The sequence below is a fragment of the Schistocerca piceifrons genome, chromosome 5 (genome assembly GCF_021461385.2).
Source record: "Schistocerca piceifrons isolate TAMUIC-IGC-003096 chromosome 5, iqSchPice1.1, whole genome shotgun sequence".
Lineage (NCBI taxonomy): Eukaryota > Metazoa > Arthropoda > Insecta > Orthoptera > Acrididae > Schistocerca > Schistocerca piceifrons.
In genome coordinates, this window is record NC_060142.1 from 666373928 (window position 1) to 666397160 (window position 23233).

At 43.4% G+C, this 23233-nt stretch overlaps 1 protein-coding gene across 1 annotated transcript in view; it reads right to left on the reverse strand.

The window, feature by feature from the left end:
• LOC124799187 (arrestin domain-containing protein 1-like) overlaps window positions 1-22068 on the reverse strand; it is a 90010-nt gene extending 67942 nt beyond the window's left edge. Inside the window, exons 1-3 of the mRNA XM_047262723.1 lie at window positions 21954-22068; window positions 21755-21880; window positions 20534-20760 (exon numbers count right to left, since the gene is read on the reverse strand). Coding sequence (XP_047118679.1) covers window positions 20534-20760; window positions 21755-21880; window positions 21954-22068 — 468 coding nt within the window. The remainder of the gene's footprint in view (window positions 1-20533; window positions 20761-21754; window positions 21881-21953) is intronic.
• Between the last annotated feature and the right edge of the window lie 1165 nt (window positions 22069-23233).

The following is a 23233-nucleotide window of genomic DNA, read 5'->3' on the forward strand; positions in this document are numbered from 1 at the left end:
AATTTGGTCGATCGTTTGGTGACGATCCTCGTTGATCTTCTGGCGGACCTTTTCAATGTTCTACTCATTTCGCGATGTTGAAGGGCTCCAGAATGAGCTTGGTCTTCAACACACATCTCACCACGTTTAAAGCGCGCAAACCACTCGAAAACCTGTGTGCGGCTCATAGTGTCCTTCTGGAAAGCTTCCTGAAGTATTTGGTGTGTCTCCGTTGCAGTTTTTTTAAGCAACAAACAAAATTTCACACGCACTCTTTGTTCTTTTAAAGTTGCCATAACGACTTCGCAGAGGTAACCCGCCAACAGCCAGAGAAACACAATACCACACTTGCACGTTCAGCTCTACACTAACACCATCTGCACAGCTGTTTCATGAAGGTCTCTACTAACACCATCTCGCAGGAGAACCCCGCACTACGTCTACGAGTGGCAGCACCCTCGGAGTCCGATTTCTTTTGGGTCCCCCCTCGTATATGCCCTCCAGTACTTCACTCCATAGTGACAGGCATGTCTTCTGTTTGAAGGAGATGGTGCCACTTTTGCAGGGAAATAGTGGATGTCATGCAGCCTGAGGACTTGGTAACACATCACATCCTGTTCCTGGCACTGCGCGCACTGGTATGTGAACTGCTACTTCAACTGGATAGGTCATATGTCTCACATGGCCTCCGCACAGTGACCAGTAGTACAGAAATCTGGCCAATAGCCTCCAGAGATCATCTGGCATATACCTGCACTGCGACCCTGCTCTGTCAACTCACCCAAGACAGCAGAGGCCTATGGATGCTAAATGTCAGGAAGCATGTTGGCAAGTGGTTGTTGACACATGGCGCAGTCGTTTCAGACGCCTGCCCACATACGCTTCCATGTTACAGTGGTGGCTAGGATACATCAAACCTGAACTCTGAAAGACTCTGATGGCATATGGATGAAACAGATCAAGCTGGCAAAGAGCGACACGGGAGTTTTACTATACAGCGTTACACGAGCTTGTACTGCAACTACCGCCTTCCAAATGTCATTTGGTCATGTGAAGCATCAAAGTCCGTCTACTCTGCATCACAGTGGCGCAGCTAGAGGACATTCACATCCATGCGGGAGTGTGAGACAAAATCTGACTAAAATGGTGTCAGTCTATCATAAAGTGCACCACAGCTAATGTCAGCTCTTCGCAATGATCAATACGGAGGCATATGGGCACACCATGACACAAAGAGATATAGCACACATGTTCGCCTGGTACTGTGGGACATTTTACATCGAAGATCCTTTGATTACGAAGAGGCACTGCACAATTTGTCTGCTCCTAGAGTCATGTCACCTGACGATACCCTGCTGGTGCCCATCACATTCAATGAGTCGACTCTGGCTCTGGCGTGTGGACCACAAACAAATCACCAGGGCCAAATGGTTTAACCTAGGCATTCTATGGCACTTTTTACGACGTGCGCAACAAGTGGCACCCAATGTTTGAAAAACTGACCTGCCCAGATTTCACTGTCATCACAGAATTCACAGGCAGCATCCTGATCCCAACACCAAAATCGAGTGGTGGTTGTCGGTGGAAGGGCTTTTGCCCACTCATGCTCCTCAACACTGACTACCAGATCTTCACCCTTATCCTTCGTGTGCGTCCCGACAGTACTATCAAGAAAGCAATTCACATTGACCAGACATGCTTAGTTGGTGTCAACAACATTCATACAGTGTTAGAAGCATACTGAGATGTAACAGCATGATTCCTACGCATGGTTTTGGGATGCATGGGACTCTCTCCGGTGTCCACAGGGGTGGTCCTTTGACTTATCTATAAGGTGCTTTCTTGCATTATGGTGAACGGTTACCAGTCTGGTCACATTGTTATTGGACAGTGGTCTACGTTGGTGATTGAAAGGCATCTGCAGATGGGATGTGACTTTCCTTTGTGGTGTATTCACTGATGATGTGGTGTTCCTGGTTAGATCAGAGGATTATTTACATTATATCTTTTTGTTGCATTTATGTAAGATATATTTCAGGTGTGTACAATCAAACACATTCCATATATATATATATATATATATATATATATATATATATATATATATATATATATATATATAAAAAATAGAGGGAAACATTCCACGTGGGAAAAATATATCTAAAAAGAAAGATGATGAAACTTACCAAACAAAAGCGCTGGCAGGTCGATAGACACACAAACAAACACAAACACAACACAAAATGGCCTTTACAAATGTCTGCTTGTGTCTGTGTATGTGTGGATGGATATGTGTGTGTGTGCGAGTGTATACCTGTCCTTTTTTCCCCCTAAGGTAAGTCTTTCCGCTCCCGGGATTGGAATGACTCCTTACCCTCTCCCTTAAAACCCATATCCTTTTGTCTTTCCTTCTCCTTCCCTCTTTCCTGACGAGGCAACCATTGGTTGCGAAAGCTAGAATTTTGTGTGTATGTTTGTGTTTGTTTGTGTGTCTATCGACCTGCCAGCGCTTTTGTTTGGTAAGTTTCATCATCTTTCTTTTAGGGTGATTCAAAAAGAATACCACAACTTTAAAAATGTGTATTTAATGAAAGAAACATAATATAACCTTCTGTTATACATCATTACAAAGAGTATTTAAAAAGGATTTTTTTCACTCAAAAACAAGTTCAGAGATGTTCAATATGGCCCCCTCCAGACACACGAGCAATATCAACCCGATACTCCAACTCGTTCCACACTCTCTGTAGCATATCAGGCGTAACAGTTTGGATAGCTGCTGTTATTTCTCGTTTCAAATCATCAATGGTGGCTGGGAGAGGTGGCCGAAACACCATATCCTTAACATACCCCCATAAGAAAAAATCGCAGGGGGTAAGATCAGGGCTTCTTGGAGGCCAGTGACGAAGTGCTCTGTCACGGGCTGCCTGGCGGCCGATCCATCGCCTCGGGTAGTTGACGTTCAGGTTTCATAACTAACCTTTTTCGTAGGACTCTCCATACAGTTGATTGTGGAATTTGCAGCTCTCTGCTAGCTCTGCGAGTCGATTTTCCTGGGCTGCGAACAAATGCTTGCTGGATGCATGCTACATTTTCATCACTCGTTCTTGGCCGTCCAGAACTTTTCCCTTTGCACAAACACCCATTCTCTGTAAACTGTTTATACCAACGTTTAATACACCACCTATCAGGAGGTTTAACACCATACTTCTTTCGAAATGCACGCTGAACAACTGTCGTCAATTCACTTCTGCCGTACTCAATAACACAAAAAGCTTTCTGTTGAGCGGTCACCATCTTAGCATCAACTGACGCTGACGCCTAGTCAACAGCGCCTCAAGCAAACAAATGTACAACTAAATGAAACTTTATAGCTCCCTTAATTCGCCGACAGATAGTGCTTAGCTCTGCCTTTTGTCGTTGCAGAGTTTTAAATTCCTAAAGTTGTGGTATTCTTTTTGAATCACCCTGTATTACTTATCCTTAATATGTGAAAAACAATTTTCTGTTTATTGATTGTGCTGTTGTCTATTGATTTTATTTACATTGTATCTTTATTGTATGTATTTACACAAGTTATGCTTGAACTATGTACAATTTGACACATTCCATATCCTTGCGATTCACTCACTTCCAGGATCTACGGAACATGAAATAAATAAATAAAAAAGTAATGTTCACCGCATGTACCAATTACTACTACACCAGACACACTCTCTGATACAGGGCAACAAACTGCATAGAATGCATATACTCCTATGAACACAAGATATCAACACCTATCTTGTCTCAAAACTGAATTATTTCCCACATGTCCTTCCCTTGGTAGCTACGATGATCGACAGATTTCAAGTAGCATATGGACATTTAATGAGTGCCAATCTCATTTTTAAAGTCTGATATGCTACCATGACACTACCACAACGAGCAGGTGATATCGGTCTAATTCGTGTCTACAACTGCACGCAAGCTCTCTCTCTTAGCACTAAGTGTCGCCAGTGGACCTCTGCCCACGGGCAGTGGTTTAATTCTGGTAGCTTAAGTGGCAACATGCTCTCTACAATCATGGGTTTCCAAAGGACACATTTCACAGTCACTCGCTCACATAATAGAGCTCATGACTGCCATCAGCTTACTTAGTAGCAGACCTGCAATTGACATAGATACCCAACACAAAAGACTACTATTGCCTTACCAACAGTAACGACCCATCAATACGGTCGCACTGTGGCACCCCCAATTGACTGGAACATGGTGTGTATTACACATGCCTTTTTTACCTATGTCAGTGCATTAATTGTGGTACATGGTGGTGAATGGGGAATTCATTATCTATCAGAGGCTACACTCCATTTATGTGACAGATGACTCCTCCCATTTGAGATGCAAAGCTGTTGATTCAGATGTGCACTGCCTGAGTTGCGGTGACTGCTGGTGGCTCTCACAACCCATACTGGCATTACTGTTGTCAACTGCTGGAATCCATCCCTCGTGAAGATGTATTGTGCCCAGTTAGAGTATATATCCCAACAGCCAAGACAAGTGTCATTTACTGGCCAAAACGCATGGCTGTTTACTACATCTTTCATAATGCACACAAAAATACACTAGACGTTTGCTTCCTACTGATGATGACACATGCAGTTTTTAGTCACCGCTCGAAGTACACGATGTACTTCACTAATTACTTGGGTTCATTATTTGCGGACCATCCTGCTCATTCTGACGTTCTGGGTATGAGACTCAGTTATGAAGGTTCCTGGAGCATACCGATCCCCTATAGACGGAATAGGGGGAATCCCTACCAGCAGATGCTGATGACTTGGATACTCATTACTGGGGAAGGGGGAATCCGAAGGTCATGAGTTCAATCCTCACAAGGTACTGATCATAACTTTGGAATTGAACATCGGTAACTACTAGTGTGTTCAAAAGGCACTACTAGTAGTGTCCTTCAGCTCTATGCTCATGTTCTTTTATATTATACATGCACGTAAATTTCATGAAAACCTGTTATATATTGTGCTTTATATCAATGTGGTAAAAATATCATCATCTGATCCCCTACCTGTTGATAGGCGCTTGCCTTGCTAGGCAGCTTTTTCCTTGTAGGACGGGAGGGGAGGGGGGGGGGGGGGTTGGGCAGGGAGTAGCGTCTTTGACTGGTAGGCACACGTCTGAACCTCACCACTGCTTAAATTTTGAATAAAAATCATAAGCTATGGTGGTCAACGACTTCTAGCATAAGAAGTCACCCTTGTTTTGGAGGATCAGAGATACTGAGCATTCTCTTGTCCTTGGGGTGGGAAACTGCCTCTAAAAGTTGGAAGAATCCGCAATGATCAATGGTATTAGGGTGCAGGGAACAATGGAAACCACTGCATTAAAGACACATAATATGTATCCGCAGGACATGTGGCCTGTAAGTGAAAAAGTATCATGATGATCTTTCCATTGCAAAGATTCTGGAGTAAACTCCCATTCGTATCTCCAGGAGAGGACTGCGACATGGGAGGTGACCATGAGAAAAATACTGAATAACCAACAAAAGGGTAATGTTCAATAAATCTGGGTGTGGAATTTCAGCCGTTTGAACTTCGTAGGGGACCTAGAAAATTTTAAAAGAGAAATGCTTAGGCTCGGTCTAGATATATTTGATATCAGTGAAGTGAAATGGAAAGAAGACAAGGATTTCTCATCAGATGAATATAGGGTAATATCAACAGCACCACAAAATGGCTAACTGAGAGTAGGACACATTATGAATACGAAGGTGGGCAGAGAGTGAGTTATTGTGAACAGTTCAGTGATAGTGCTGGTTTCATCAGAATTGACAGCAAACCAACAATGACAAAAATACTTCAGATATACATGCCAATGTCGCAAGCAGAAGTTGAACAGATAGACAAAATATATGAGGATATTGAAATGGTAATTCAGTATGCAAAGGGAGATGAAAATCTAATAGTCATGGGAAATTGGAACGAGGTTGTAGGGAAAGGATTAAAAGAAAGGGTTATGGTAAAATATGGGCTTGGTAGTAGAAATATTAGAGGAGAAAAAATAACCGTGTTCTGCAATAAATTTCAGCTAGTAATAGCAAATACCATGTTCAAGATTCACAAAATGAGAAGGTATGCTTCAAAAAGGCTGGGAAATTCCATTTAGATTACATGATGGTCAGGGAGAGATACCAAAATCAGATATTGGACTGTACAGCATACCCAGGAGCAGACAGATATAGAGTCAGATCACAATTTAGTAATGATGAAGAGTAGACTAAAGTTGAAGAGAATAGTCAGGAACAATCAATGCGCAAAGAAGTGGAATATGGAAGTACAAAGGAACGAAGAGATATGCTTGAAGTTCTACGAGCCTATAAATACTGCAATAATTAACAGCTCAGTAGGTAGTTCAGTGGAAGAGGAATGGACATCTCTAAAAAGGCCAATCACAGAAGTTGCAAAGAAAAACGCACTTACAAGGAAAGTAACTGGGAAGAAACCATGGATAACAGAAGAAATATTTCAGTTGACTGACGAGAGAAGGAAGAACAAAAGTATTCAGGGAAATTCAGGAATACTAATACAGAAGTCACTAGGAAATGAAATAAACAAGAAGTGCAGGGCAACTAAGGCGAAATAGTTACATGAGAAATCAAAAAAATAAATTAATGTTGGAAGAGCTGATTCAGCATATCAAAAAGTCAAAACAACCTTCCGTGACATTAAAAGCAAGGGTGGTAAATTGAGAGTACAATGGGAATTAAACTGTTAAATGCAGAGGAGAGTGTGGACAGGTGAAAGAGTATACAGAAGGCTTTCTTGTATGGGAGCCTTGCTTGGAGATGTGATAGAAGAACGATCAGTAGTCAACATGGGAGAGATAAGGGAGTCAGTGTTACTGAGTCAGAATTTAAAAGAGTTTTGGATGTCTCAAGATCAAATAAAGCATAAGGAATAGATAACATTCCATTAAGATTTCTAAAGCCATTGGGGGAAGTGGCAGATAAATGATGTTTCACAGTGGTGTGTTGAACGTGAGGTAGAAGTTCGGGTTGGTTACACCAAACAACACCCATTTAGCAGCAGTTCATTTATTCACCTAAACACATGCACGGCTCACAAAGAACTGAACATGGCGGACCAGCCTAAAAACAATGCTCAGAGTCCAAAGACGATCACATATCGATGCTGGTGCCGACCTCATCAGCGCCACATAGCCCCCTCCCCCCCCCCCCCCCCCCCAGTATGGAGTACTCTTGAGAGGCCGGGGGGGGGGGGGGTTGACTAAGGCACCAGTAGGGGTGGTCCACGGGAGCCGGACCACGGTCAGCTTGACAGCATCGTCAGGGAGCTGTGTGGGTAGATGTCGTGAAGGAAGGTTCGGCCACCAAACCTGGAAGTCGTTGAAGCGAGCCGGCGGGCGTGCGGTGACAGGTAGGCCGGCAGTTTGTGGGCGGAATGGAGTGACAATGACAAGGTCTCTGGTGCCTGTGGCGAACACACAAAGCATGTCCAGGTCGACGTCGGGCAGGAGGGGAACACATTTCAACAGGTGGCAGGGAATGGTGGAGGTTGTGTCATGAGCACTGGATGAAGAGAAACACACGACGAACAGTATATGACAGCGCAGTATTATTGAGATGTCGTGGATTATGTCTGTGGGGACAGGCACAAACACCTCGAGCGAGGGCATGTTCAAGATGGGGGTGTGCGAGAAACCTCGACAGGGCAAGGCAGGCGGCGGTGGAGAGGTCAAAGGGACCAGCGAAGAGCCCGGCGGCGAGGGCGTGATCATAGGTAAGCTCGTCGTGGGGAGCATTTGGTAACTAGACGGAGCGCGTGAGACCGGAGTAGAGGGCGAGGTTGGAGTAGAGCTGGACGATTGGAGCTGGAAGTCACTCGATCGAGTGTGTAAGTCCAACGTGGAGGGAGTGGTCGGAGCGTTGTGAGCCACGATAGTGAGTGGCGTGGTCGTGGCCTGAAGGGGTGTAAAAGAAGGCTCGACATGAGCAGGCTTAAGTCTGTTGGGAGAGACTGTAACAGCTGAATCTTTCATCTGGATGTCATAGGTGTTGGCTGAGCGCCAGAGAACTCGGTACGGGCCAGTATATGGAGGTTGGAGGGGAGCACGGACAGTGTCATCTCGGAGCATGACGTACTCGCAATTGTCCAGAGATTTCAGGACGTGAACCTTAGGGCGGGAATGGCTGGTGGGCGGAGGGATATGGAGGTTGATGAAGTGGCGTCTGACGCGGCACACGCTTGAAGGTAAGTCAGACTGAGGGAGAGAAGTGGGAGGGAGAACAATGTTCTGGCCATATATGAACTCGGCTATTGTGCTTTTGAGGTCTTCCTTAAAGATCGGACGAATGCCGAGTAGCACAAGGGAAAGGGACTCCGTCCATAGAGAGTCGTGGCATCGAAGAGCCGCCTTGAAAGTGCGGTGCCAGCGCTCGACTAGACCGTTACTTTGCAGGTGATATGCTATGGTACGGGTGCGCCGGATGCCGCAAATGTCACAAATCCCGTTGAACAGGGCCGACTCAAATTGTCTGCCCTGCTCAGTCGTGATGATAGCTGGACATCTGAAATGCGATACCCATGACTCGACGAAAGCTCAAGCAACAGTTTCTGCCATAATATTGGGGAGGGGGACAGCCTCGTCCCAGCGAGTTGTTCGGTCGATAGACGAGAGAACATAACAAAATCCGTTAGAGGGGAAGAGAGGACCGACAATGTCAATATGAATATGCTGGAAATGCCCAGGAGGGATCGAAAAGGCGTCAAGGGGGGATGAAGTGTGCTTGTGTACTTTGCAGCGTTGGCACGCGACGCAGGAGCATGCCCATTGCTGGCAGTCCTTGTTGACTTTTCTGCAGACAAAGCGCTCCGCTATGAGGCGGGCGGACGCACGAACACCGGGGTGGGCTAAATTATGCAATGTGTTGAAGACAGCTCGACGGAGCATGGTTGGGATGAGGGGGCGTAACGTGCCTGTGCTTTCATCGCACCAGATCTCACCAGAAATGCCAGGGAAGGTGGTGCAGACGAACTGTAGTGAAGAAGTAAGAGTCCGAAATCAGGTTCTGTGTTTCCTCATCAGTGGGTGGGAGGTTAGGCAATTCAGAGAGGCCTAACAGCAAATGGATGGCGTCGACTCATGAAAGGAAATCAGCAACTATACTGTCAGCACCCTTTATGTGTCTGACATCGGTGGTGAACTGAGATATGAAGCCCATGTATCTGAAGCGGCGAGGAGGCGGGTCAACTGGCGGGTTTGTAATGGCCGCAGCCAGGGGTTTGTGATCAATTAAAACATAGAAAGGGCGTCCCTCAATGCCAGTCTTAAAATGCTTGATCGCTTCGCAGACCGCGGGCAACTCCCTGTCAAACGCGGAATATTTCTGTTGCACATTGGTGAGCTTGCGTGAGAAAAACTGCAGAGGCGAAGTTTGGCCGTCAATCGTCTGGCTAAGGACAGCGCCGATGGCAGTATCATTCGCGTCTGTGGAGATTAAAAGCTGCGCATTGGGATGAGGATGCACGATAGCGCAGGCCTCGGCAAGAAGATTTTTGAGGGCAGTAAAAGAGTCAGTCATAGCAGGGGTCGATGGAACGGGCCGAGATCCAGAAGTGTTGGTGCCTGCCAAGGCGTCCGTCAGTGGAGCCTGAATCTCCGCAGCCCATGGTAGATGTCGGCAATAATAATTAACCGTCCCCAGAAAGTGCTGGAGCTCTTTGAATGATGAAGGTCTGGGTAGGTTTAATATTGTTTGTACTTTCTCAGGGGGCGGTGAAATGCCATTGGCAGAGGCCTGAAAACCAAGAAAAGTAACAGCGGGTTGATGTAGCTGCAATTTTTCCTGGTTGGTCTCGATGCCTGCAGCTGCGAGAGTGTTCATAACAGTTTGCACATGTCGAACGTTGTCCTCGATGGAGGAGCTGAACACAAGAATGTCATCAAGATATGCAAAGCAGAATTTTAGGTCGAATAGCGCTTCATCAGATGAAGCGTTGCCAGGTTGGGTTGCGTTTTTCAGACCGAAGGACATGAATCGAAACTGAAATAACCCGATCGGGGTGGTGATTGCTGTCTTCTCGGTGGAGCACAGGGGAAGTGAGTCTTGGACGGATGATGAAACACGGTTTTTCGCACTAGGTCCGGTGAAAGTTTGTGGTGTCGCAAGAAGTCACTGCCTAGTATAGGTTTGTCAATTTCGCACACTAAAAAAGTCCAATAGAGTTTGTAGTTTGCGGAGAGTGAGACAACGCGGGAAGTTGAACCCGAGCACTGTAGTTTAGTTGAATTCATGGCTTGCAGTGAAGTATGATGAGGGCGGATGTTCCACGACACAAAGGACGTAGGCAGCAGCAAAACATTGGCGCCTGTGTCCACTAGGAAAAGGTATCCCGACGAAATGTCTTTAATGTAAAGTCATCCACAAATACCCGGTTGTTCCCGGACAGAATGGAGCACTAGGGGGGGTGGGGGGGGGGGAGGGGGGGGGGGTGCCTGTCATGCTGTCATGTTGTGCGCAGGAGGCGGCACCCGCACCTACCTGCGATTGGCATTTGGGAAGTAGCAGGGTGGTCTGCAGTTCCGTGCCGCCTCACCAAACTGTGTGTGGAAGTAACAGTACAGGTAGTGCGGTTGCATTTCCTGCGGAAAGTTCATTGCTAGTGGCGGTGGCTGAGGTTCAGTGGCCGCAGCAGGTTTGGTTGCAGGAGGTGGTGTGACCATGGACGGAGCCGGTGACGTCCCAGTTGCTTGTTTACTGCTTCCCAGAGCGAGCGGAACGGTCAGCACAGTATGGCCCCGGCCGTGTCCGGCCGCAGGGCGATGACCCTGAACCTGAGACTTGTCAGGTAGGCAGTGGCTGGCGAAACAGAGCAGTGATGCATCACGTAGCTTGTCAGCAATTGTCATTCTTTGCTCGACAGCTTCAGGAAACCTTTGAGACAGAGCAAAACGGATGTGAGGAGATAGTTTATCTGACAAGATGGTGAGGAGAGCTGTGTCAGAGAATAGATCGGCGGTGACCAGGGCACATAGCCGTCTCCAATGCTGGGAAGGTTTGTCATTGCCTAGTTGCTCGACGTGGAGCACTTGCCATATTGCTGCCTCAGTTGAGCGTTCAAGCCGGTCGGGTTGACGGAGGAGATAGAGAAGATCCAAAGAAGAGCGGCGCGTTTCGTCACTGGGTTATTTGGTAACCGTGATAGCGTTACGGAGATGTTTAATAAACTCAAGTGGCAGACTCTGCAAGAGAGGCGCTCTGCATCGCGGTGTAGCTTGCTCGCCAGGTTTCGAGAGGGTGCGTTTCTGGATGAGGTATCGAATATATTGCTTCCCCCTACTTATACTTCCCGAGGAGATCACGAATGTAAAATTAGAGAGATTAGAGCGCGCACGGAGGCTTTCAGACAGTCGTTCTTCCCGCGAACCATACGCGACTGGAACAGGAAAGGGAGGTAATGACAGTGGCACGTAAAGTGCCCTCCGCCACACACCGTTGGGTGGCTTGCGGAGTATCAATGTAGATGTAGATGTAGATGTAGAACTGTCTTTTTGGCTAGAGTGTACCGGGTAGATGAGTTTGGGGTGTCGACCAGGTCAACAATCAAGTCCTCCTGCTCGTGCAGGTGGGTGATGAGGCACAGAAACCTGGTTGACTCGTCGAGTTTGTAATGGTCGAACACTTCGTCCACAATTTTGAACCAGGTCGTTGCTCTGTCAGGATTAAATGGCGGCAGTGTCGGTAAGTGTTGTAGAATGTTCAGAAGAACAGGTTGAGTTGAGTTTGTCAGGGCACTGCTTGAATTGAGCTGTTGTTGCTGAAGTATTCCAGGAGAGTGTGCCTCCAGGGGATGTGGCAATGACAGCTGTTCGGGTGGCAGCGTGAAGGTGACACGTTGTGGTTGAGCGCGATCCGTCACGGCGCGGAAGCCCGACATGGGTGAGACACCGTAATGTGTCGATTGCAGTTGCAGAAGCTCAACACGTTGCGAGATGTGCCAAGAATGGTGGCAGAAGCTCGACTGGAGGCGGCGCGGGGGCGACAGGTGAGAACAAGTTCAAAGTTTGAGAATGCGTGTTAGTCTGCGGAGAGCTTGACGTATGATCATAGCCTGGGCCACCTGTGTTGCAGGGAGGCTGCGGAGGTGCGGGCTGTCCAGAAGCACAGTGTGGAAAATGATGTCGAACATGGGATGGAATGTGTAAATGTTCACTGTTCATAGTCGCTCCACTCAAAACGGTGTGCGGATAAGGTGAATGTCGTGGCACAAAACACTGAGGCGTAGCAGTGGGACGGAGGTTAGGCACAGATAACAAGTTATTGTTCCTGTTGCAGGACAAGGTATCGAAGTAGGAAGGCATCTTCTGATGCTGAACTGAGGCAGGCGCGGGCGTGGTCGGATGCTGAGGAGGTAGACCTGTGAACGAAGCAGTTCTGGCCACGTGGCAGGTATCCGCGTGGTACTGCACGGATTGCGGCATGGCAAATCGTTGTCCTGGCGGTAGTAGGTTGTCCAACAAAGCATTTGCAGAAATCGGCATTGGTCCCGCACTCTACGGAGATCTGTGAGAGATAACTGCACAGTCCACGAGGGAGGGCACATGTGGCGGGAACAAAGGCGTTTGATAGCCGGAGTCATGTGCACTCCTAACCTCATTTATTGTTGCAGGCTTGAAAACGTCCGGCGAAATCGGCGGAATCATCGAGTGAGAGGCATCGTGTTGCAGTCCTGGTGGGTGTACATCGCCCGCAACACGATGCATGTCAATCACAAAATCCGGCATTAGGCACTGGACCGAAGCCATTGTTCGAATGCTGAGCTTATGTGAGACATATGGGTACATTATTCCACGCTGCTTCACATCCATCCCAGAGATCATTAACTGCAGTGAATGGCAAATGAAGACATGCTTGTCTCCTGGCAACCTCTTCAATTTTGGTAAATCTGGAGAACTAGCTGGCCAGTGCAAGAATCAAACTCCTTCTGTACTGAGTTGGTCAGGCTCTGGCTTACATGATATCATGTGACAAAAGGGAGAGTTAAAAAGTTTAGCATGAGAAATATTTTTAGACTCCATGATCGATGGCATGGAGGTCATTCTATTCGAGATACTGCATCATGTTTAAGCTTAGAATGTGTCCTAAGATTCCAAAAAAGGAGGATGTCAAAGTCATTGGATGTTCATTCTGTGGATCACTTCTGCTAGACATCTAGCAGACGTGTGATCTGTGCTTTCTTCAAACTACTGCACAAAACTTCTTGTATAAACAAAGGATGGCCTCCCCCACCCCTGGGGATACAACCTTGTCAAAGGCATCCTATGTGCCAGGTGGGGTGGGAGGGGTGGTGGGAAGGGGGGGTTGTGAGCTTTGAGAAGCTCTGGGCCATGGCAGCAGTAGTGTAGCTGCTGGCAGGGTCGCCCAAGCCAAATTGGTGCCAGTGGAGGAGTCAGAAAAAGGGCTGACTGCACCAACATTGATTAATAGTTTAACTGTGGTTTTGTTGGCATTAAATCCCGGCTGATGTAGAATTCAACTGCACCACCCTCGGTTCAAGTTAAACGAGGAAGCTGACCATGGTTAAAGTTGACCGAGATCGGAGGCTCATTTATCTTTAACTAATCATGGTTAAAATATTAAGATGCTGGCACCTTTTGATGTTTTAAATGGCACAGAAGATGAAAAATATTGTATCTTGACCACACAAATCATAGCACAACTGTGCTAGAGTACTTGTGGAAAGGGGAAATCCTTTCAAGGATTACAGGGACTGGAAATCTGGTAAGAGATTTTGTCTTTCAAAAGAGACAATGTGATTGTTATTAGGTCAAATTAACAAGAGGTTGAAATTTCCTACTTATTGGAATAACCCTGTCTCACTCCATGAACAGACTTCTATGTCATTAAGGGCATATGCAGCTGGTGCATTTAATACTGTTACTGGTGATAGTGCTAATGCACATGAATAAAACAGCACAAAGAATTATCAATGATCATGCAATGTCTGCACATTACATAAAGTTTCCTTCTTGAGCAGAATTACATGTTGTGATAGACGGCTTCAGCATACTGGATGGGTTTCCTGGAGTTATTGGTACAGTGGATTCCAATGCTATGACACAATGATGATCTATCAAAAGTGCATCACTTTGTTACAATTTATAATAGTTACATATCAAATAATGACATTTGTAAATATGGTCTTTACACCGTGTATATCGATTTGGAGAGATGGTTACCCTTTTGAAGTCATAGCCTAACTGATAGCACAGTGAACTGTGAAGAGAAGGGTAATAGGTTTGTGTCCACCTCCCTATAATTTTTTTCCCTTTTTTTTCACCTTTTGTTTTCTAACAGGTTCTGGGTCTTTCCTCTTAATTTAATAGAAGTTTCATATGCAGTAGTCGATGTGATTCATTATAAATGGTGCATTTGCTGCAATTCTTGTTGCAAAGGCCAGTGTTTGGAATGTTACCCCAGTGGCTAGTAATCTTAACGTACCAGTCGGTCCACATCATAAAGTAAACACAACTCACGCACAGGAAGTTTTAATTCTTATGAAACGTTGTATAAAATATATTTATACCTAGTCTTGGTTGGCATGGATTGCCAATGTTTGTACCTTGTCAGAAAGTATCTTTTTGATGGGGATGAGCATCTCTGAAAAGATCTCCTCTTCCATTCAAAAGAAATCTTAATCTCAAAATCCATGTGATGAAGCATGTTATTTCAAAGTGATGGTAGTCAATGCAACAACAGGAATATGGGCATCATGCATGTGCAAACTGACACTAGACTCTACAGTTTAATGATAAAGAATTTAAAACAAAAACTGGGACGAAGATTCTAGTTAAAGAATAACTTCTACTTGTATGTCTCAGGTTGTTCACTGTTCAAGCCATTGATGAGTCCTAAGTTCTTAACACAGCACCAGCCCATTTTTTTGCATTATAAAATTTTCGTATTACAGCCAACCAGCTCCAAAACGATACCAGTTTGAAATTTTGAGAAATTAGGCCTCATTTTCCTGTTCTCCACAGCACAGTAACCATACCCACATTATGATAAAAAACTGAAAACAGTGCATCAAGTACCAAGGACAGCAATTATCATTGGCTTTGCATGTATAATGAGCACTTTCCTTTGTAACACATGGAGTAAAATTCCCTGTTAGCTAAACATGTTCCACTGTCCAACATTTAATGTTGGGTGCAGTGCAGAGACAACTTAATCTTAATTAAGCTTTAACTGTGATCACGAGACCCTCAGTTATCTTGCTTTTTAATTGATGTTGGTGCAGTTTGCGAGAAGTGTGTTACGCTACAGGGTATGGGGGCCTCTACAGACTATGTCGTCAAAGTGAAAGCCTGGTCCTCCAGGCTGGAGGTTGCTTGCAGACTCGCCCCCACCTTGCAAAAAGTCTTTCATTGTGATAATTTAATAGCTAATGCTGGACTGCCCTTACAAAGACGAATTGCACCAAGGAACAGGAATGTGGATGTACTGATGCTTAAATTTGCAATGTGTATTGTACATACACTGCTACAGATAGCAGTTATGAACAGTATTGTGGAAGAGATGCTAAGTTATGGAAAAGGAGTTGTTACACTTTGGGAATCAGGTGGAAAGGAAGGGGTGAGATTCATAAGTATAAATTCTCCTTACATTGTTCAGGAAAAGACAAAAGACAAGGGGAGCGTTGAGTTGGATTTATAGTCTCCAAGGATATGCATAGATCTGTTATTGCTTTCAGCCCACATAATAAAAGAACATGTACTCTGCACATCAAAGGCAAATTTCACAATGTGACCTTTGTGGCTGTATATGCACTAACAGCAGAATCAAATGAAGACATAGTAGATAGATTCTATGATTATCTACAGGAGGTTTTGTGACGGAATACCTAAACATGACCCAAAAAAATAGTCCTTGGTGAGTATAATGCCAAACTGGGCAAAGAAGAAGCTTTCAGCAGCATCTTTGGTAAGGAAAGTCTGCATGATGAAATTATTAATAACGGTATGAAGATTTTTGCCCAGTTTGCTTCTGCAACGAATTACAGTAAGTACCTGTTTCTCAAGGAAAAAAATCTACAAAGGGGCCTGGGAAACATCAGGAACAAACAAAGCAAACCAAATAGACCAAACGTGGGTGTTGAAGAGGTGGGCATCTGATCACGGTAAGCATGCACTTTCTGAAGAGCTAATTACAATTCTGGCCATTACCTATTAGGAGCCAAAATGAGGCATAAACTTGCTATGGTTGCCAAAGGAAATAGTATCAAAGTAAAGAAATGGAATATAGAACATCTGAAAGATATGTTTACTGTACAAGAGTATCAGAACAGAATGAGATATGAGTTACAAACAAAAGATGATGAAAAAATGCCATTTTGACAATGCACATGAAATACTGTGAGAGGCAAGGAGACAGAAATGAAGACTGTTATGATGATGTATGTAGGCAGACAGTGGAACAGAAAAGGAAGCAAGACTGAACAAATGAGGTGTTATATAATGAAAAAAGAATAGAGGCAGCAAAGATACGTAGGAGGGAAAAAAAGTGAAGTTACAAGGGGATAGAGAGGAGATGGAAGGGCACTACCAAAGGAATAAGAGCAGAGATGTTTATAAGAAAATTAAAGAACAATCTCAAGAATACAGAAAAAAACATATGCACGGAAAAAAGAGGGAAATTAGCTGACAGATAGGCGAGATGTTTTGGATAGATGGAGAACATACTTCAAGGAAATTCTGAAGGGCAGTCCTATCAGGGGTGAGCAGCTACTCAGCTACACTGCACATGAGATACAAGAACTCACACCAGAAGACGTACAGAAGGTATTGCACTGATCAGAAAACTACAAAGGCCAGGAACTGACATTGATAACTGCAGAACTGTTAAAAAATGGGAGAATTGGTCTCCATAAGTGAAAGCATAAACTCATCAAGTTGATATGGAGTCAGGAAAGAATCTCCAGAGAGTGGACCTTGGAATAACCCAACCAATCCATAAGAAAAGAGACAAGACTTGTTATTCGAATTACCCAGCTGAATGTAACCTGTAAGGTTCTCTGTAGAATTACAACAGGGTAGTTCTATATGTAGAAGAGATTCTGGAAGAATACCAGTGTGGATTTCAGCCTAATTGGTAAACAACAGGTCAGATATTTGTGCTGAGGGAATATACGAAAAGTTATATGAGAATAATATTGAGCTTCATAACTGCTATCTAGAGTTCAAGCATGCCTCCGATAGTCTTGATAGGGCAGAAATGCTAAATGATTTGCTATTGCTTGGTATACCATCTCAGTATGTTTTATTTATCTAAGCAACATTGGCTCATTCCAAGGCGGCAGTGAGAGTGGATGGAGAACTCAGTAAATAGTTTAGCATCAATAAACAAGTCAGATAAGATGTCCTTCTCTGCAATGCTTTTTAATCTGACTCTTGAAGCAGCCATTCAAAAGCTTCAAATATATAAGGAAGGAAAATAATAACTTAGATAAACTATCAGCAGCTGGTTTCAATTTTGAACAAGTGCTGAACTTTGACTATCTGGGTTCAAGTATTAATAGGACAAAATCATGTCAACTGAAATAAAACAGCATATCCTAAGTGCTAACAGGTGGTTCCAAACTTTAAGAAATTGCTGGTCTCTAGATTATTAAAGAGGCAACAGAAACTTCAAGCTTACAAGTTCACGATGAGAGCAGTTGTAACCTACAGATGTGAACATGGACACTAACTACTACTGATGAGCAGCAGCTCAGGATATTTGCACACAGGGTTCTGTGCAATGTCTATGGGCACTTCAGGATAGCAGTGGTTTCTGGAGGTCTAGAACGAACACCAATCTGGACAGACAGAGAGGAAGACCACAAAAATGGTGGATGGATGATGTGGAAAGAGATATAAAATCCCTTACAGTGATATAAAATATCTTACAGGGTCAGGGAGCGGCAGCGAACTGCACTGGAGAGGGCAGAATGGAAGAAAGTTGTTACATCGTAAAAAGAAGAAGAATGGCCCCTGAACCTAGGTGCAGATGTCATTTGCCCCAATAGAAGCCATAATTTACTTCCGCATCTTGGGCAAGACACCCTGGCAAGCATGTAGAGTGGACATTAGCATTCCTTTATGATCTTTCTCCTATTTCCCTAAATGACTTCATCACCTGCCTAATGCTGGAGCTCCTAATACCATCAAACCCACCCTCTGTCATAATCAGATCTATTGGGAATATTAGCTCCAGTCCCAAAAGATGAGGCATCATGTGCTACATGGGATCAGTATCCATCTGCACCTAGGTTCAGGGACCATCCTTCTTCTTCTTCTGCTTATGATGTAACAACTTTCCACAGATTCATGGCAGCAACAATGTCTGTCTTTCACACTCAAGTGAATGTGGACCGGCAAGATCAAGTGCATCTGATAGTGCCGAGAGACAGAGGATTCCAAGCAATGCTTTAGGCCTCACGGGAGCCACAGTTTTTACACTGAATGTTTCAATGCCACTGCTGCCCAGGGCAGCAGCCTGCAGGCTGCTGAGAATGGCCACCACAACTTCCAACTGTTCATGACAGACGGTGCCCAATTCCTACTGCACCTGTACACAAGCGCAATCGCTATCCATACTTAATCAACATTTGTCTATACAAGTAATACAACACTCAACCAATAAGTTGCTAGAAGCAATTTAAATATTGCTGGTACATTGCCTTTGGCTATCATTACACTACAAAGTCAGCTCATACAATGGAAGTGCCATAAAATACAAGAACATTCAGAAAAAAGTAAAGAGACACTAGTCAACACAGAAACATACGCCAACACTATGCATTTTTTCATAAAAGCATGTGAGAAAACGTTAAACTGAATGCTCCGCAGAAACTGGTACTGACAATGGCATCTGCACTCTACCCTGCAGCTGGAACTCTACTTAGTACAGAACTTATTAAATAAAGAAAGTTGTGTAGAGGAGAAAACAGTTTCAGTGCACTGAGGAAATATCTGAAAGAAATATTTTAATGTATTGGCAAGATAAATTCCCTCCAGGATCCTGTTACTATGATTAACTGCAACAAGGAAACATAGCAAATGAAAATATAGTGATAAATTCCAATAGAAGACAAAAAAAGGAAGTCATATCTGCTGGTATACTCATCTGTACTGTTTGTCTATGATAAGCTAATGATTCATAAGTGACTGTTGGGAACAGCAAGAGGCATGTCTTGGCCCCACAGTACGGCTGCCGAGTGAGGAGAGGTGAAAGGCAGTGTCATCTGCTTCCGACAAAGCTGGTGCTGTTATCCTCAACATTGTGCACAGCAATGTTACGCATCTAAGCTTGGAGATAAATGAATATCTTTCATTTAGTGCCAATTTTTTCTGCTTCTGTCAGCACCAGTAAATCATCGAGTTAAGTGGACAAGCAATAGTAAGGTAGCTAATACTGTCAGATGGAAGTACAGATACAAACATTACGAGATCAGTGAGGTATGGTGTGATATTCTGAGTCAACACCATAACAGAGACATCATCATTACTCATGCAGCACTTTCTTTTTCATGGCAGATGCTTCTAATGTTACAAAGATAATGTCAAAATACAATTTAGAATTTTATAGTATCAGCGCTTAAGAATATGATTTAATACAAGAATATATAGAAATGTAGCCAACAACAAATTATAGCCACACAAATGGCAGGCCAATGTCAAAAATTAACAAACATATGGCATTCATAAATATGCACTATTGCTTAATGTTAAGTCTAGCAAAAGACTACTGGCTAAAGGAAGTATCCAGTTATATGCGTTGCCATGACATGACAACATTATGGAACTACACATGAACACTTCCATAGATAGTACAAGTTGCAGAAGCATATCCCTTTTACCTCATAATAGCATGGATTTTTATAATTCCTTAGATAACAGTGGCCACCACACATTATAGCAATTATGTCAGCAACATAAAAAGCAGCTAATGGGGCACTGCACACAATAAAGTTTGAAGTACCATATTAAATGAAACTTAAAGGCTGTAGTAACACTTAAACTTCTTTGTTACTGACAACTGGCCTTCACAGTGTAGCTAACTAGGCTGTGAGATTTAACAGTAAGCCTACTAACATAACTTATAGGCTGTAGCATTTTTCTTGGACAAGTGCTTGGCACTTTGTCTTTAGGTGTATTGTTTATGGTAGTCAAATGTTAAATATGTAGGCCTTATTACCCAATTTGATTTAAAAAGGTACCAGGTAGTTCTTGCTAGACTTAAATGTCAGTTGTACAGCTTTTCATTTTCTTATCTTTTACCTTGTAGATTACTTGAAGTGACAGTATTACACACCATTAGTTGAACTGTAAAGAAAGGAGAAGCACTGGCACACTGAGTTAATGAAGAGCATGAAAAAGTAACTAATAAGTAGATCTGTAATAGAATGCTTCTTCGTTAAGTAGCGCTACCAGTACTGAAACGTCCGATAAAATGCAAAAGTATATTCAACATCAACGAAGTTATACACACCGATATTTTGTTGATTCCATTTAAATTTAAAACACTGTTGACACAAAAGAATCTCATATCTGTCAAGTTTTGGTTCTGTGTCTCGGCAGCATCAACAAAGGCACAAATTTTGTACCTCACATGGCCATCAGGAGATTCAAATGAGGATGGGATGCCTTTTGGAAGCTTGTATGTAAAATTATATTTATGTGATCCTTCATTCCAAAGTGGATTTTTATTGTTTACTCCTGTGGAAAAAATAGGACTTAATTGCTATAATTTCTCTGATCAAAATTTTAACAATTAATAAAAGAATTTATTTTAAAAAAGAAAAGAAAGTGCTCTGTATGAATAAACAATTACCACATACGTTACCCCTCGATGCACTAATTACTGTAACTCAGTGGGGCTAACTATGATACCTATCAAACAAATTCTGAACATAAACAAGGAAATCTAATTCTTCATTCACGTCATGAAGAAGATCGAATGACCATAATACGTCCTAAAATTACAACCATTTAGGCCAAAAGTAAATTATTCACAGGTACCGGCACTTTTCTGATGTACCCAAAAGGGACAGTGTCGCATACACAGAATGTTTTCAACGTCTAATCATGATTTTTACAATAGTGTGTGTAAGCTCTCATACAGTAATTCCGCCGACTGAAGTACTCGAATACAATGAGAACTACACTATTCTGTTGTAAAAGTTACGTGGTGGTCCCCCCTCGCGGTTTAGGTAGTTAGGTACGCGTACAAAATATGTATCAAAATACTTGTCCATTACGTAATTCGTGTTTTCTGAATTTACCTTTCAACTCTTGTTTTTATGACGAAAAGTGTGTTGAATATGGCAAAGTAAGTTTACATATGGCGCGAACTAAATCATACACAGGCCAGTCTCTTATTATCAAAACCTAATGTGGCATTCACATTCGTTGGCTTCGCCAATCACCTTTCAACCAAACCTCAAATCGAGCTACGCAACAGATCTGTCGTTCAACAAAAGCAAAATTTCTGTGAGAGTGGGAGGTCCAATATCACACTCTTGTCTGTACTTCTATCAAACTTTATTTTTCTGACAAATTAACTTACACCAATACGAAAGAAATTTATAGTCCGGTTCAACGAACGAAACTGGTTAATCCAAGCAATGGTGAGCAAGAGTTCAACAAATGCGGAAGCATCATTTCTTTCTTTTCGTTAAAAATATCTTATGAATACTTAAATGATTCTTACCATTAGAGAGGCTGCAGAACTGGAAAACCTTTTCAAAGTATACTCGAACTCGTTTATTCCGTTGAGGGCTACCATCTGTACCATTTGTTTTAATGGTGGCAATTCCAGAAATAGATGTTATAATGACTGAAACATAAAAAGCGTTTTATTAAAATTTTTCACACGGAAAACATTGTCCCTTACGTTATCCGTCATTTACCTGAGAAGCTCAGCGGTTCATTTAAGTATAGTTCCACTTCACCGCGTACAACTTGCCCTGGAAAGTATATTTTCGAAGCGTTCGATAACGATATCTGGAGTTTAGAGTTCTGCATCTTCTCAAATAAACCAGATCTGAGTGTCTCGCAAGATTTAACATACGCAGCAAAGTGCTACTACGACTGGAGCGCCCTACCACCTGAAGGATTCCCCAATCACGTTTCACCTAACTCTCCGACTCTCGCCGCCCCTACCGATTGTTAAGGCGCGGTTGTTCAAAACATCACTGACGATTGTTGTAAACTAAAATGGCTCTGGGAAGCTCACAATGAAAATCAAGATAGGCAACAAGATAGTTTGATTTCTCTGATTTTTTCACATGAATTTATGATGTGTGTTTCTCATCGATGCTACCGATTATAAGATACAACACAGCAAGATTAGGCATTCCAGATTCGTTTCTTGACTTCGACACAAGTTAAAAGAAGTAGCATCAAAACAAATAGTTGCTTTTCCTTGCGACTGTAGTAATCTGACCACCGTGTGTTAATTATTTGCTTCTTTACACGTGAATCATATATCTTGTTCTCCTTCATTTGCCATGATTTAGGTGATCATTTAAGCATATTGTATACATTTTCCGTATTTCTTCTTGATTTAAAACAGCGGCCTGCGGAGCAGTTTCACATGTATATTCGACGCCTGCCAGGACGATATTACTGGAAAGTGGCGAACCGAAAGCAGTAGGAAAAGCACGAACACATTCATGTTTCGTAGCTCCCATCTCGGGGGAAAGGCAGGGAGGGGAGGTGGGGGTGGGGGGAGCAATCCATGGCAATGTGGAAGAAGACGAAGTATACATAACTGCACACTTGTAACAGCGATGGGGTTCATCTGTAGATTACATTTGTGACCAGTGATGAATAAAGTCCATCTGTTAATCTTATTTATTGAGGGCTAACTTATGTAATTTATTTTAATGGGTAATCGGTGTGACATACAAATTTTTTGGTCAATTATTTCAGCGAAGCGAAAACTAGACTCCACAGAAATTACATAACCGTTACAGGGCGGTAGCGCTTAAACAAATACAATAGACGCTCAGTAAGTAATGCAAGACATTTTTATTCTGAAAGAGGTTTGGTGTTATTCAGGATTCCAACACTTCATATTATTCCCACTCTTTTGGCTGCAAAACCTTGTTTTACAACATAGTCTCCGTTCAATGCGATAGCTTTACGCCACATTACTGGGAGGGCCTGTATGTGCGCATAGAGCTAC